General features: G+C 41.6%; 1 protein-coding gene across 2 annotated transcripts in view; it reads right to left on the bottom strand.

Annotated features, from left to right (window-relative positions):
* The window catches only part of micu1 (mitochondrial calcium uptake 1), a 30773-nt gene that overhangs the window by 9864 nt on the left and 3910 nt on the right, over positions 1-16999 (bottom strand). Inside the window, exons 3-6 of one of the 2 annotated variants that reach the window (XM_054599737.1) lie at positions 16225-16417; positions 14074-14236; positions 11592-11635; positions 527-641 (exon numbers count right to left, since the gene is read on the bottom strand). In XM_054599737.1, coding sequence (XP_054455712.1) covers positions 527-641; positions 11592-11635; positions 14074-14236; positions 16225-16417 — 515 coding nt within the window. Of the gene's footprint in view, positions 1-526; positions 642-1420; positions 3653-11591; positions 11636-14073; positions 14237-16224; positions 16418-16999 lie in introns of those variants that run through there. The other variant, XM_054599738.1, reaches the window with a different exon arrangement.

Raw genomic sequence — 16999 nt, 5'->3', positions numbered from 1 at the left:
CCTTGAAAACTTCCCCGGAGACTTTCTCCATATGAACGGATTATAATAAATGGTCAAGCTATGCTGGGGATATGACTTTACTAGGCATTGGAGAGTAAGGAGACAGAGCCTTATTTTCTATATCATGAACTGTGACACATTCAGAAAAGAGGTGCTTCATGTGGATTTTACTCTCTGTATTCACCACCATTGCTGTATCCAGCTAAAGCACACATATTCTGTGAAACATCACCAAGGCGGCTAGCTTGGTAGACACACATTATTAACTTTGACGGAACTGGAGATCACACTGAACAGACAGACAGCTCCATAACCTGGCTAATAATATCATATTGAAAAATATCCCTGTGTCTCAATTCCTGTCTTAAACTGATGCAGTAAAAAAAAAAAAACAGAGCAGAGACGGAAATGAAAAGATCTTGGGATTTGATTTGTGATCAGTGTGCAAGATTTGAAGGATGTGGGATAAAATGGGATGGATCATACAAGAAACATTAGATCTCTGTGCAGACAACAAAGTACTTACTGGACAGCACAGTGGTGAGGAAGATGTAGTCAGAGAAGGAGATAAGGCCACATTCTCCCAATGTGTAAAATATGCTGTCCTCATCTGCAAACTTCTCCCTCTCTTGGGCGATCTTCTGCTCATTTAGGTAAAAAAAACAAGAAAAGTTGTATTAAAAACATTTCACATGATTCAGCACAAGCCTTACAGCTTTTACAGTGGTCCCAGGTGTGGCTTTGTGTGTGTGCAAGCAAGTGTGTGTGTGTGTGTGTGTGTCTGAGAGTGAAGCTCAATCAGAGACTGGCTATGCTCAAAACACAGAAACGTACACACATACTATACTTCCACACACACAAATAGATTAAAAATATTCCTGGTACACAAGGATGGTTATGGAGAGACAGTGTTTCACAATAACAGTCATGCAAATGCTGCATACACATGAAGCCGTACAGGCAAGGGAGGGTTGTAGTGACAAGCAATTAGTTTGTGGTCAGTTCCAAAACACATAGGCCAACAGAGGCTGTACTCACAGTGTGAAATTGACATAAAGAGAGAGGAAAAACATCACGAGAGACTGTAGCACAAACACACACTATTGATTAACCATATAGATGACACAAAGCAATTGTATTAATCATTAAAAACAAAGCGACTTCAGCTCTCTCTTTCACACACGCACACAAACGCACAGTTCACTGACAGGTTGTTTTTTTTTGTCAGCATGTGTATATTCACAGCATTGCATGAAAGAGTGACTTAATCACATGCACACTACACACTCAGTGATAGACACTTGGAAGAAAGACAGCGTCCACAAGACGCTCCACCAAACAGGGTGGACAGACAGATAAAGCATGCCTAGGGAGGGGGGGGAGGAGGGGGCTGGGCCACGCTGAGCACATGTGGAGTTACCTCCATCTGTACGAGGTCCAATTCAGAGGAGGAGGAAGGAGGAGAAACAACTGTTAGAGAACAGCGTGGCCTCTGCTGTCTTTAGCAGGGCCTTGAACGACAAAGACAGGCATGTGCATTCCTAGTGTGCACACACACACATACACACACACACATTCACAGAAAGCATCTTGCTCAAAACAAGATAATTGGGGGTACCACTCAAACTGAATCATGTCCCGCCGTCCTTGCAGCTGTGAGACTTTAATGCAGCTCCACTAACTAGTCTGTTATAACAATGAGTTATACTTATTATCTGTATGGTCAGTGGAGCTGTATGCTCAGTGAAAATGGCAAATGAAAGCTAGTCCCATGTTCTCTCTTAAAAAGGGACATAGACTTAGATTAATTGGGAAAAATATAACTGAATACTAAAATTTGGTGGCACCCCCTTAACAGCATAACATCAAATTATTTCCCCATGAACCGACTCCCTCCTCATGATACACAGAAATCACTGCTAAATACAATTAGTATAAGCTTTTAAAATATATAACTTTCCCCAATTCGTGTCTTGACTGTTACATGTCAGTCACGCATTCATAGAATATAGTGGTTTCTACTGTAACGTTTATTATTGATGGTATCTACTGTACATTTACAGTACAAAGGGAGAAGGGAGTGGGAGGGAGAGGGGGAGGTGAGAGAGAGAAAAAAGTTATTTTCGGAGCAGTGCTACTGGTTGAGAGACAAAGACAGAGAGATAACAAAAGGCAAACTCTTCATTCGTTGTGCCTTAAACATTCAGGTGCGTGCAAATGTAAGAGAATAGTAGATGTATGTACATACAGGAAAAAATGAAAGAGCAAAAAGGGAAAGTGAGAGTAATAGAGGTTGGTATTGGCCCCTAGAGTTTGGAACAATAACACAAGGACAGCCTTCTAGGCCTGTGGTGAGCAGTAGTCCTAGCACCAGTTCAAAAAACATTTAAAAAAGTGTGTATTTCAACGGGAAAGCGTGCACTCACGCCCGCACAGACAGCTACACAACTACACACATGAGAGACATGAACACACTGGGCCTCATTATAATGATCAGAACAGAGGAACAGAGCACATTATGCACAACAACTCATTTCTTAGCGTCCTGAGTCAAGGACAAAAACACCCCCGCAGAATAGCTAAAATGACGTTCAACGAAAAAAGCATCCAAATATAATTGGCCAAAGAGAGGAGCCAAATAGCAAATTCAGCTGATAAAAAAAAAAAAAGATCTCAGAGTGTGTATGGAAATACTAACCAATAACCACACTAACATGGAGCTTTTAGTCTACTCTGATGCAGCTTGTGTCAGAAGAGAACACCATTCTCTGTTTTAGGATCCCACTCTACAGCCACAGACTTCACTGCTGAGCTCACAGTATAGCGTTCCCTCTCTAGCTCTCTCTCACATACACAATGTGCCATCATACTGGTAAATCTCTCCAACAATTGTATGATGTAACACTGCACTCTCTCAAACAGACAGAGAGGGATGGCAGTGTGTATATCAAGCTGTGCTGTGGGTTTCAACTTGGCTCTTAAGCCTCGTCCATGGAGATTGTGGCTCTAATGCAAAACCATGTCCTATCTTCCTCTTCATCCTCCATCTTTCCTGTACTGATGCAAGCCTCAAATTCCCGCTGAAGTTGTGCATTATTAGGTTCTCCGGCAACAAGCCTTTCAACAGAACAAACATGCATTTAGAATTCAGATACCTGGTCAAACACGTTTTACCTACAGGAGTCCCCTATTAGGTTACTTGATTGACTGTGTGTCTTATTAGTTTATTCTTTATCAGTTTTGATGCATCTACCCAGAGGACACTTGCCTTTCAAATATGCAGCTGCAATCACTAAAAGGATCTCAACTTCATTGGAGTCTGTATTTAACACCATCTTAGATTTTTCCCAAAGCACTGATCATCAAATGACTGTACATTTAATTGCTTCAGCACTCAAGTTAATTAACAGCTAACGCTTCATCTGTCAAGCGGGAGTGTCTGTTCATCAGTGTCAACTTCGTAGCTGTCCGTGTATGCGAGCGGAGTTTCTTTTTAAAATCTCTGCCTCGAGCCTGCTCATGTGTTCATATATGTCTGTATGTGTCAGCTACGTTATGGCCAAGGGCACAGGCTCTGTCCAGATGATGGACTGAACAACCCAACCACCCAGTGAGCTGAGGCAGAAACACAGTTCTGACAGAGCTGCTGGCTGGGCGGTCAAATGTACTGCTCTCATATACACACACACCCACACAGCCTGGGTTATGGGTTTGGCCCGGGCTAATCTCTCCAGTGCACCAGGCGACAGAGCAGCCCGATAGCTGCCCTGGCCAAAATGAAACTAACCCAAACTTAAAGAGCCCAACAAATGAGGCTCATACAAGTCAGGCACAGCCAGAAGCATGCATGTGAAGGGGCTTAATCTCTTTCTGCTCATTTCACATGAGTGCCTAAGACACACTTTCTAATCACACCATTAAGAAGTGACAAACCTGAAAAATTGGACCAGATAAACAGCTATTTTTACATTCTAGGATTCTCCTATTTCATTGTTAAATCCAAATCTGAAGAATTATATGCCCCTCTATCTTTATGTAGCCTTAGTTTCTACCGACTATCTGACTGCATAAAACTCTAAACCGGTCATCAACACTATCATTTATTTGTTAGCTTTCTTTAACTTCCAAACAAATATTAATAAGGTTTAACTTAAAATAAAATAAAAACTCTTCCCAAATTATACTGTACATGGAAAAGGTGTACATCATAAACCTATAATGATAATGATATATCACGAAATGTAACAACTTGATGATCAAATGAACCACATGACACTGATGGTTTCGGTTATATCACAGCTGTGATGACGAGAATGCCTCACATCTCTGACATCGAGCATCATCATCATAAAAAGAGAGTTGAATTAACTGTGATTGTAATAATTCAACACACTATACTGCATATTTCTAACAAGGACACTTGGATACTAAAATGATATGACATGCCACCCATCCATTTTCTGCTCGCTTGCCTCTTGTTATTTATGCTGCTCCGCCAGCACTTTGTGTGGCGTTGCACTTGGCTTCGGAGCTGATGCTAGCTTAGACTTGGCCCTCTCTAATCCTCCCACTGTACTGGCTGCAGTGCTTCATTATTGATTAGATCTGTGACCCTGGCCAACACTGCAGCTGCAGACACCCCGATACCAGGAGAGAGTAGAAGAGGGAAGCAGACGATGAAAGAGCTGGATATGGGCTGCACAGTTTGTGTTCCAATATTAATTATCACACAACAAACATATAAATTACTTTTCTCAGATAATGCTATAAGACTGTTGTCTGCAAAAAGAGGAGATCTGCCTCCACTCTCTTTGCTTTTCTGCTGAGTGTGTGTCTGCTTGGGTCATGCCTGTCCCTTAGCAACCTCTCATCTTTTGTTCAGGTGAGCCTCGCTAGAACTTGGTGTACTGGAGCATTTCACCAGCGGGTATATACTGATTAAAAAGAGAGAGAGAGAGAGAGAGAGATGTGTACAGTGTGACAGACGGACAGCACGAGAGGGGGCTGGGGGGGACGAGACGACTGCATTAAAAATGGATCAGCACCTCTACACGGCCTTGTGTGATGGGGTAGCTCTGGGGTTACAGTCACTTTGACAGGCTCAATGAAAGAAGTGTTTCAGGGGAAAGGGAATTCGGAATGACCTGCTTGAGGGCTAAAGTCAACCTGAGCCTGCGCCTGACATTTCTGGATGGTGGCTGTAAGCTCTCACTGTGTGTAAGTGCACTTGCCCTGTGCTACACCACCTAAAACTAGGGCACCGTCTCCATCCAACTCCCAAAGGAAACCACACTCACGTTATTCTATAGTACTTCTAACTCTGCCTTGAACAACAAAACACACATAACCAAAATTAATCCATGACCATCTGAGTGGTCAAGAGTGAATATTTCTCCTTTTATTTGATGATACCTTGGGACCAAAACACCACAATCTGAAGGTGGGCAGGCAGGTGTGTGGGTGGGTGGAGAAAACACTGATGAATTAGCTTATTACCTCTAGTCCCAGGGGCAACTGCAGAGCAGGTGTACTGTTAATAACTCGTAATTATTCTGGGAGCACCATCAGAATAATGTAGCCTGATATAGAAAACTGAATAAACAGATTTCAGTCACTGAGGAATGGCAGCTGTCTCACAAGGCGAGAGGAGGAACCACATTAGCTGACCATGTGTACAGACAACACAACCTCTATTACTGTAGATTAGGAGAGCAGAAAGAGAGGAGAAAGAGAGCGAAAGACTAGGTGTGTGTGTGCTACTGTGTTTGCTATCCTTAATAGGGATGCTCGTTGACAGAAAGGGCAAAGAAAGCATGTGAGAATAGAAGAAAGTGTGAAAAGATGGAGAGATAGAGCGGCGACAGTCCAAACAGCGGCCCCTGGGAGCTTCCTGTGAAATCAGAAAGAGTGAACATGACAACAGTTGGTGTGACAAGAGGCTCCTTTTCATTGGAGCAGCCCCGCTCCGCACTCCCTCTGAGTGACAGGTGTCCACTCTCGGTCGTGGCTGGTCACACTGCAGACGCCGTGGCTTTAGGAGGCCACAGCGTGTAAGAAACAGTTTGGATACATTTTAGACGCCCTGCCATCAGTGACTCTAAACCATGCTCTACAGAAATCATGCAGCACTGACATCCGGACAGTCCAGAGGATGGATTTGTGAACGCTATCAAGCACATCAATACAGCCTCGCCGTTTAGCTAACAGAGCCATTTCCTGGATCCAAAAAGAACCCCTGTGAGGCCACCATGCGCAGAGACGGGGCGCCACCACCAGCTACTTTTCTCTGTGAGGTACAGGCAATAGAGCAGTGCATGCTGGGAAAAAGGCTAGAGTGCCAAAGCATGTGAAAAGCTAGAGCTGATATTTCTTAGAAGGGATGAAGGAGAAAAAAGGTGTGTTTATAAAAGCAAGACAGAGGGAGTGCAGGGGAACAGCCCTGCTATGATTTGGCATTGACCAATAACAAGTTCCTCATGAATGACTCATTTAAGCTGCTCTTCGCATCTCAGCTTTGCAAGACTTGATGTTCCTCTTAGAATTTGACTCTAAATGTATGTAAACTTTACTTTGGGGCACTGGCCAGGGTGTAAATTATGTAGCAGTGCTGCAGTGTTTAATAATCCCAGTAGAGGCAACGTATAAAGTCTTCACTTTCAATTATTCAGCAGGGAAGGCATGGCACGCAGCTGCCTCCAACAAGCTGTACAAAGGGCACTATTGAATAACAATACAGAGTTTGCATACAAGTGCACACAGAATGGGGTGTGCCTTTTTCTGTTTGTGACACTCCCCGTCATTATAAAAAGGTGCACAGGTTGTAACCTGCCCTTTGTTGCGCTTGGCTTATCTTTACGTCACCCTGACTGACAGAGGCATTCAGACCTGCTCAAAGGCCAAATCATTAAGTAGATAAAGCTTATAGGTCAAGGCTCATTTATTTACACGTACCAATATAAATGTGTCGATCAGAAGCATTTGAATCACAAAAGGTTTCTCCAGGGCACTCTGGTGAAACATTTTGGAGCATTTCTGGAAACTAGTAGCAAGTAAATGCTCAAATGAACTAACTCGTACACATTTATGTGAGTGATTTAAGCGGCTTTAGTGTCCTGGTATATGAAATTAACAGATAAGGCAGAGTGGTGCTTCCTCATCCAAATTCGTTGTTTTCCATATAAGGACATCTGAGAGTGTAGTACTGTGCTTATACCATGGCCATGTCCCAGAGGCAATAAGACAAGCTGTTCTCAATCATCAACCATCTTTAAATGTTGTTTAAAAACGGTTGACACTGAAACAGACTAATACATAATGTGAGCTTATCTGCGGTTTAATGTTCTCTTGCACTGTGGTTAAACTGTTGACCAGCCAATCAGAAACAATTCTTTCCATGGCCATGATATAATCTGCCTTATCATATTAGAAAAACTGTGGTGCTGCTTAATTCTACTTCCGTCCCCCATCAAGCTGTGTTCAACACCTACAGCACGTACACCCTGTGAGAGAAAAGCTAGATGTAAATTCAACATTTTATGACCAGTCTACTGATTTCTTGTTAGAAATAATTCACTTAAATGCACAGTTTGGCTGCCGTCCTACACACGGTGGTTGTAAACTAAACCGAGGTTGTGACTCCGGTTTCACACTTGCTGAAGCTGAGATGTGGGAAATACAGAACTATTTACTTAGCTGTTCCCCTGGACTAACAACACTGAAAAACTAAGCCCTCCATAATACTACAGAGGAGTGAGAGAGTGAGTAATAGAAAGATAGAAAAACAAATCCAGAGACAGAAGAAGAGGGAGTAGGCAGAGAGAATTCAAAGTGCAGATTTTCATTCAGGTGCACACATGCTGCTCGGCACACACCCCATACCTGCCAGAAGTCCTGCAGAGAGGGAGGGGCAGAAAGGGAGGGAGATGAGGAGAGAGGGAGGGAGACAGAAGAGGAGAGGAGTGATGTGGGGGGGGGGGGGGAGAGAATGGAGAATCAGTAGATGGAATGATTGGGGGGAGGAGACAGTGAAAAAGTAGGGATTTTTGGGAGAAGGGGAGTTTGAGGATGATGGTTATTCACGAGGAAGGGAAGAGAGAGAAAATGGAGGGATTACTCGTTATGTGAATGTGAGGGGATGGCTGATAATATCACGAAGGAATAATCAACAGTTAACAATTGCATCGTCAGTTCACATCAACATAAGATTACGGCAGCAGAAAGCGTGCCCACATGATTAGGGAAGCAGAAAACAATGCAGAGAGGGAGAAAGGTAATAAAACAATTGGTTGAGCAAACTCAAAAAAGGACATTTTAAAATTTCTCAAATAACTTGTGTTTTCGCGGACAGGAAAATAAAAAAATAAATCAAACATGGTGGGTCAATAGGAAACCACAGTTGGTACACAACTCTATAGGACATGTTATGTTTGCATACAGACTGAACCTGGACACATTAGTGTCAGCAGGAGGGGGCGGGGATGGAGAGAAGTGAGAGGTTTATAACACGTACACTATTAAACACTCTTCCACTTTGCCTTTTGCTGCAGCAGAACTGCCTGTATGTGACAAAGCTCTCAGTTGGCTTGGCTATTTTTAAATTAAACTATGGGGAGTACGACGCAGAGGTATTTTAAGAGAGCTCCCATGTTACTCTCACACAATCCTGCACACCTGTTTGCCATTGACCTCAGCATTCCTTGCGGTTTACCACCAGACCCCCGGATGAACTGTTCCCCTTCCACTTCCTCCATCAACTCAGTGATTTCCACACTACACATATTGCACCACATACTAACCATGGCCATTTCTTTTAGATTTTATTATATGCAATTTTAAGCTTTATATGAAATTGATTTGATGGCAGGAAAGCGTAATAGTTTATTCCTCCGCCAACTAGCTAGGGGGGGCCTTTAAGCCAATGAGGAGGAGGCACTGTCTCTGGGGGGGAAAGGGATTGGGCAGAGCCAGGGAGGGGGTGGAGCTCTCGGTTCGCTCTTGCCTTGGCAGGGAAATCTCAGTGGACAATGCAAGCTAAATACAGTATCGGAGAAAACCATGTGTCCAGAGATTTGCCAGGCAAATAAAGTTACCACAAGGCCTGGAGATAGGGACGACATTTACATAAGCAGAACAGAGCCACAAAAAAGGAGTGATCTGTTTTGACTAGAACGACAATGAATTTCACATTTACCTTTGATAAATGAAAAGCACAAGCTCTTTGGTTAATCTGCTTTTGAAATACGGCTGAGTCAAAGTTATGGGAACTTTCTCTAAACATGAGGCGCAGTAGAATCACTACTGAGTTTCAAGAGGAAGCAAAATGAGGAAGTTGTGACAAAGTTCTGTGTTTAGCTTCCCTAAAGGTGTGGTTCATCTGACTACAGTATGGAGATGAGGTACAGACTTTACTCATCATTATACCAGCTAAGGGGCTGATGGATTTTATAATGAGGTTAGAAACAACAATCATCACGCTGCAGATTAGCTAATGCTAAATGAATGAGATGGTCGGCTACTGGGTGTGCGAGATGCACCTTGGGATCAGTGAGAGCGCAGTAATGGTCACAAATCAATATCAAGGAAAGCAGTAATGAAATAATGATGTCTGATGATTTATATTGATGGCCTCTATTTTCCTGACTGAACAGAGAGATGCTAGCATTTAGAGAACAGGCAATAGATCATTGTATAGATCTGTGGTCATAGGTGGGGGGTGACTAGGTCCAATGTTCACCTGCTGTTATTGTCTTTAAAATAGGTCATTATGCACTGGACAGGCCCACTTTGTACATGTCCCTCTCAATGATTAAGTGTGGAGCTGACCTGTTAAAGAGCCAGGCTTCTCTGAACCAGGCTTAGCCAACTGAAGGCAGATATGATTCAGGTGTAGGTTGAAAACAATATACTTTATCATTACCCTAACCTTTTATTCCCTTTCTGAACTCTTAGAACTCAAGCTACATTTGGAAAGCACGATATTCTGCTTATTTGCTCTAGTCCTAATTAATGTGACTGGAAAATAACATGAGACGACAGTTGAGAAGGAGACAGCAAAGCAGGAGCTAAAGCAAAGACATGAGAAAAGAAAAACATAGTATACAGGGTATGGTCTGTGAAAAAACAACATCCTTTAACTTCAATTTTGAGGGAAGGGAGACCAAATTTTCAAAACATGCACTGTGGTTGTTTTGTGTCATTCATATATTTTCTCCTGTAAAATTGTACCTGCAATGGACGTATATCAATGTGACACCAGCTTGTACACAAGATATCAACAGAAATCATCCAACAAACTAAAAATGGACCAAGAAATGCCAGCTCACATTTTCATAACTATTTTTCTTATGGTGTGGTTTGGATTTTTTTCTATTAGCACTCTTTGCTGACAGAATTTGCTCCACTATCTCTTTGCATACATCATCTTTTACTATGATGTAATCCCCCTGCTCCTCATGAGTACTACTTTATTTCTATGACATTGAGTAAGAACCTCAATGCAACAGTTTTCTTCAATGTTATTTCAGCATAAACGATGAATGAATGTGACAGTTGTTTGATTTATATTGCATTTCAGAGATGTTATTCATAGATTTATTCTACAGACATTGTTCAGTTCAGCAAAAGGCACATTCAAATTAAACTAAAGCAGATGCTACATAATGTTTGATCAACAACTTTAGATAATTTACGTGGAGGTATACACACAAAGTCTGAGCTGATAAGTAATCCCCCACTCAGTTAACATTGATTATTTTTGGGATCTTTGACTTTTATTTTAACTTAACTTCAGTAAGTTTCCTCACCACTGCACCGAATTAAGACCATACTTTTGAAAAACTCTCTTATAATTCCTTCTCTGTGTATGCATATTTAAAATCCAAGCCATGAACTGATAAAACCCAACACTGTATTCTGGGGATTATAAGGCCTATGTGCAGATATGCTTGAAATTAGGATCAAGATTTAAGAGTTAAGGGACAAATTTCTGACAAAACTCTGAGAAGATAAATTGACCTTAACACTTTTACTGAATGTTGAGCTTTTTTCTTGGAACTACTTTTTACTATAAAGTTCTGTATGTAAACTGTCGAAGAGTGAATAATACCTGTAATATTGTTTCTGCAAAGACACTACGTTATTGTTTTTTGAATTACATTTTTCAGTACTTTAATAAGCAAAAATAATTTCTATTCACCTCTGTTGTATTGGGTTGGTGTCAGAGAAAGATATCTCAAAACTTCAGCACATAAAACTGCAATTATCTTCATGGCTGGATACCACCATGGGTAATAAGGGTTAGTGATAAGAAATGTGTTTTTTCGTATTTAACATGAATGGATTTACTTAGCCGTTATAGACATTGGCAATTGTGGGAAATAAACGTCTCTGGTAGACTGGGACAAGAAATAAGCTGTAATAATATGTCATCAGCACAGCTTTCTGGGAAATGCAATACTCATTGAGTTTACAGTATATTTATGAAATCCAACAAGTTACTTTTAACTGAATATATGAACTGGGAATAAAATGCTTCTGAGACATAATTCCCTGCTGCTGATGATTGCTAAATTGACCCTCTCCCCGCTTCTTACCTTTCCATCAAAACGCTTCACAATGAACTGATCCAGGCCGAGACCTGAAAAAAAATAAAAAGTCAAGAGAGAATATAAAGAAATGTTCAGACGACACAAATAGATGACACAAATATTGTACAACAAATGAGCTGTGAGGCAGAGCAGTTACACAGCAGGAGCATCAAGATGTATGCCTAGCATGAAGCAGAGAAAATTTATTTACTTTGTGTCATTACTGAACATTTCATAATCACTGACATGCTCGAGATTAATAATAGTCATTAACAACCTATTTCCATTTTGCAAATTCTTTAAAATAAACAATCATCAGCGTTCAGCTTTGACTCTTCTGATCATCAGTTAGAACATTGTTCCCTTCCAGCACACCAAGAACAACAGCGTTTTCATGTATATTAATATACATGAATGCTTCAAATGAGTATGACATCAATGAAACACACATATGGATACGTTAACAAATAAGGGGTCTTCACCAGGAACTTGTCTGTGTCATTTCTTTCTATGAAAAAAAAATCACTATTCATTCTGTGGCTGAATATAATTCTGCTCCCTGCAAGAATGATTTGAAAAGTGATTTTCTCTTAATCAAATATAATTCAAACACGAGTTGTGAATTATGCGTGAAAAAGACAACCCTACCATCAAAATAATGTAATTCAGACTAAAACCCTTTGTTGAGGTGATTATTTTCTGAGCTCCTGTGTGAGGCAGCAGTTATAATCTGTAAAATGAAGCATGCAGTATTAAAGTATTATATAAAATATTCAAGGAGTCACACAGGCTCTTGATATCATGCCGAAAGACTAGTGGCATAGTGACCTGCTGAAACAAGTCTCCTCAAATCAGATTTACTTTGAGGGAACCGGTTAGAGTATAATCTCATTAAATTAAACTGAACTTGGCTTCATCAGCATTACAGAAACCCTCTTCACCTAAGACCTCTGAAAATAGCCTAGCACCTTCTCCTGCTGAGTCAATAAACTCTTAACTTCAGGTCAGTTAACACAATCAAAAGATTTTTCAAATGGGGGGCTGGATCACTAAGCTGACAGCCATATGTCTAAACCAAATGCGAGGCAAACAAGGTATTTCAAATGCATTTAAAAAGGCTGCCTTTTCCCAGCATTCCTTACTATTCCACAATCTAATCTGCTAAGGGCAAAGGGAACAACCTAGTCATAAAATTCTAATTTTAACTTAACAAGTTGTTAGGACCCCTTACGTGTACCTTGCCATTATACACATGCTATATATTTCCAGAGCCTGTCCACACAGTTAGTTCTATCTTCTAATTAGTTTGTAATCAGGTCAATGGTTTATTCATCATCCAAGGGCCAGAAAATCTGCAAAGCATTAAAACAACAAAAGCAGACTAATCAGGAACTGAGACTTAATCATTATTCTTTTCTTAATTGACCGGGGAGTCCGTTGGTTAACTTCACTTGAAGTGGCTGCCTTTGAAGTAAACGGCAGCTTCTATTGGATTTTTCATCTGCTTTGCTGAACCTTCTCTTATCCAACAGAGATCGGCTCATCATTACTTAAATTCCTCTTTGGAAGCGGGATAAATAAAGAAAGAGCTGGGGAATCATAAAGTGAGGAGGCAAGTTACTGGGTCTAGGAATGGAAGGCCAATGGGGGGCCAAACTAGGCCAAGTCTTGAGCATTGGTTAACATGGGAAGTGCTGAGGTGAGCAGGAATGGCAGCTCAGACGTGACAGGTCCGGCTAAGTCCTTATTAAGTGCTAACTGCAGGCTTCCCTTGATTACTGTGGATGAATGTGCAGGATGTAATGGTCCTCACACGCTGTACGTTCAACCACAAGTCTGAGGTGGAAGCTAATATACTTAGATGTATAAATCTAAATTAATTTCAATGTTGAATAACCAGATAATGTCAGTTAAAGAAAAAAGTGGTGCTAAAACATGTTTATGACAACTTAAGCTCCCTGCCCTCCCAACCCTCCCACGGCTGTAGATCAAATATCTTTCCCTGGCTCTATGTGTGACGCCCGAGATGTGCTCTAGTTTGAACCTGTTAATTGAGACACCAACTGCTGTGTCTCGAGTCCCTAAACTCAGCATGATCCGACAGCCCTGTCACTCGCCTCCGCGCCTCCTTTCATATTTGTGAACAGTCAGTGGGATAGTTATACCAAGAACTGTTATTAGTCCGGAACTGCCAAGCGTGTGTCCCGGTGGCTGGATGGAGCATGGGGGCGGGGGTTGTGTTGAGTACTGCCCTACCAGTAGAGTAATATGATATCAGCAAGGTTGCCAGGGTATATTTGGGGTCAAGAACCTTGATGAGAGGCAGAACCAGTCCACCATTTACTTACCTTAGAGAACCAGACCAAAGGAATAAAGAAAAACGGTGTGAAAATCCTTGAAAATGTCCATAGCATGCCAGTGGGAGCAAAGCAGTCATAGATGAAGATGAAGCAAATGTAATATAAGGAAAGAAAGAGAGAAGACTCACTCTCAGGCTGCTTCTCGTTAGGTGTGATGGAGCGTATGAAGTCCTGGGGCGTCATGTAAACCTCAGCATCTCCATGCTCGCCGATGACCTTCAGCGTGGCAAAATAGCGAAAAATCTTGTCCGGGGTTGAGTAGGCTCTTATCCTGTTCTCATACTCCATCACCTGCCAACCAGACCGGAGCCACAATTAATGACACTACATTTCATACATTAGGCACAAGCACCCCTCTAACATACCTAAACCTTTACTAAATAAAAGACCCAGCAATATTCAAATCCTGTGTGTAGTAAGATAAATGATCTGAAGCAAAGTTAACAGAGTGTGGAGAGGGTGAAGGAGAGACCAGAATAAAGAAGCAGGTGGTGGGAGGAAAACAAGATTACAGTCCTGATGGGGAAGTATATTAACCTCCTGACTCAACTACCCCGCAATCAAAACAGGAAATAGTATTATCAGCATCAGTCAGACTGACAGGTTAACGTAAAAAGGATATTGCAGATCTAACACAGCCACACAAAGCTGTACCCAACGCACATAAGGCCAACCGCATGGCATCACTGACACACCAAAGTCCAACATTTTTTGGGAAAATACAAAAAGCAAATGAATTCAGCTCTGTTACACACATTAGCCTCGTCACTGTTTGCCCTAACACTGCCATTTGCTTTCCAGCAGAAAGTCTCAAACAGATGCAGCATAACTGTGAAAGTGACAGCCTGTTTTGGAGCTGAGCTCAGCCCTGTAAATCCACACGGACTGTTATTTCATGTGACATTGAATGATTGGGTAGACTACACAAACTCCCTGTGGAAAGAGTAAAATATGTTTTACAGCATCAACATTCTGAAGCTGTTATCCACATCGATATGATAACAGAAAGAGTGAGAGAGATGCACACACTTTGATCAAACTTTATTCTTTTATTGAGTCTGTAGTGACGATTGCATGCTTCTGTGTTGGTTTGCGCTCTTAAGCAGACCTTATTGGTCTATAGGGAAATCACAGAAATTCCCCAAGAGGAGTCAACCATCAGCGTATGGATGAGAGGTAATAGGACAGTCGTGTGGAAATACCGGGGAGCCTGGGACAGGCTGTCACCTCTCTCTGGATCTCATCTCTTCAAATTTACAGGCTACTGATCTCGGCATCACCCACACTGACGGAGACCCGGGCCCCTTCTTTTCAGCTTTCAGTCATTTATGCCCTCACTTTCCATTACAAAAATTACACATATACAACCAGGGGAGTAAAATTCAAGTCACACCAGTCATTTATTTGTTGAGACAAGAGTGGCAAATCACTTTAAAAGTAAGAAGGTAAAAGCAATGAATTTCAAAACACACATTACAACGATAATTCCCTCTTGCTGGAAGATTTTGCATTTGAGTCAAATGCAATTGAGTTAAAGACAAAAAACATGTGGAAGGACCAAAATCTCAAAAATGTTCTAAAGACACTAAGCACTTCCCACCAAACATACAACTCCAGCAACATTCAACCATCAACATTTGAGGGAAGTCTGAAGCACTGATGCAAATGCTCGGACATTAGCACACATACACAGGATTGAGTCAGTGCGCTCTGTTAAACATTACAGTCAGTCATTTTTTTAAACCTAGACTCTTTATCTGACAGAGTGAGTGAGCTGGCAGACACACACTAGTGAATCTTGCTTTGATTCACAAAAACTGTTTGCACCCCAGAAGTCCATATGCTTTAGGCAGACTGATGCTTCTGCTGAGGTAGGAGTGAATTTTTAAATACATCCATAAATCAGAAGTACCATTGCATCACATATCCTTTGAAAAAAATTGCATCGAATGTTCAAAGGTCTTCCTCTTTCCTTCTCCCTACTCCTCCACCGCAGAGCGGCAAACGCATTAAAGACACTTTATTCTTCTTCTGTTTGTCATTTGTCATCTGCTGCCTAATTAACAGCAATAAAATCTTACGGGTGGTGCATTCCTGTTGTTTATGACAGCAGCAATGCATGCTGATTACCTTTGTGTGTCTCCGTAAAATATTCCGTCTAAAATATACTGGCGTTTGCATATTGGACATTGATTGGGAGGGCTTTCCAAACACCATTCTAGAGGTGAATTAAATACTGGACTTTCTGAACGGCTGAATGTTTATAGTTTATTGATTACCTTGCGGTCACGGAATCCAGAGCGTGGCTTCTTTTTTTTCCCCTCGCCACCGTCAGTTGCTTCTTCGTCTCCACTGCTGGCCTCCACCGATTTCTCCGACTCCGTCTCAGTGGCTGCATCCCTCACAAAATCATCCCCCTCTCCGCCTGGTTGCTCAGAGTGTCGAACGGAGGACCCTGCCTCTGCATAGGCTCTAGTTTTTAACAGAGAAACAGATAAGAAACACGTTAACACCTGAGAGACATTTCTATGTCATTTATAAAGAAGGTTAAATATTGCAATTTTTCTCGTACCATGTAGAATCGCGGAAGTGTGTAATGACTATGTATTGCAGCCAAGTACGTACTATATCTATGATGCTTAATACTTAAAACAGAGAGGGAATGATGAGTAAGTGATTATGTGCTGCACTGTGTTTTGCTTGCAGAGGAGTCTACCGAGGCAAACTCCCACTTGACCATTTTCCGGACTAAATAGAATATTGGAATAATAATAATAATAATAATGAATAGCCGAGTTTGTCAGGGGTAGGCTGAATAATTCAGTTTAATGAGACACAAGGAGAATGAAGCATGATGTGGAGGCCTGGAACAGTCTCATCCCATCAGACTCAAATGCCCTGAGGCACAATCCATCACTCTGCCTCCTGCAGCACAGTCATTCTGTCCCCATAGAGCGCTCACGTCAACACCCTTTCTAATGTTTTGCCTTAACACCAGCCTCCTTCGCAATGGATAGCCATAAAAGAAAAAATGTGGGTGGTGTCTTGCATTGC

This window comes from Anoplopoma fimbria, chromosome 6, assembly GCF_027596085.1.
Source record: "Anoplopoma fimbria isolate UVic2021 breed Golden Eagle Sablefish chromosome 6, Afim_UVic_2022, whole genome shotgun sequence".
Lineage (NCBI taxonomy): Eukaryota > Metazoa > Chordata > Actinopteri > Perciformes > Anoplopomatidae > Anoplopoma > Anoplopoma fimbria.
Note: the sequence above shows the minus strand (reverse complement) of the source record. Positions and strands in the feature narration are given on the sequence as shown.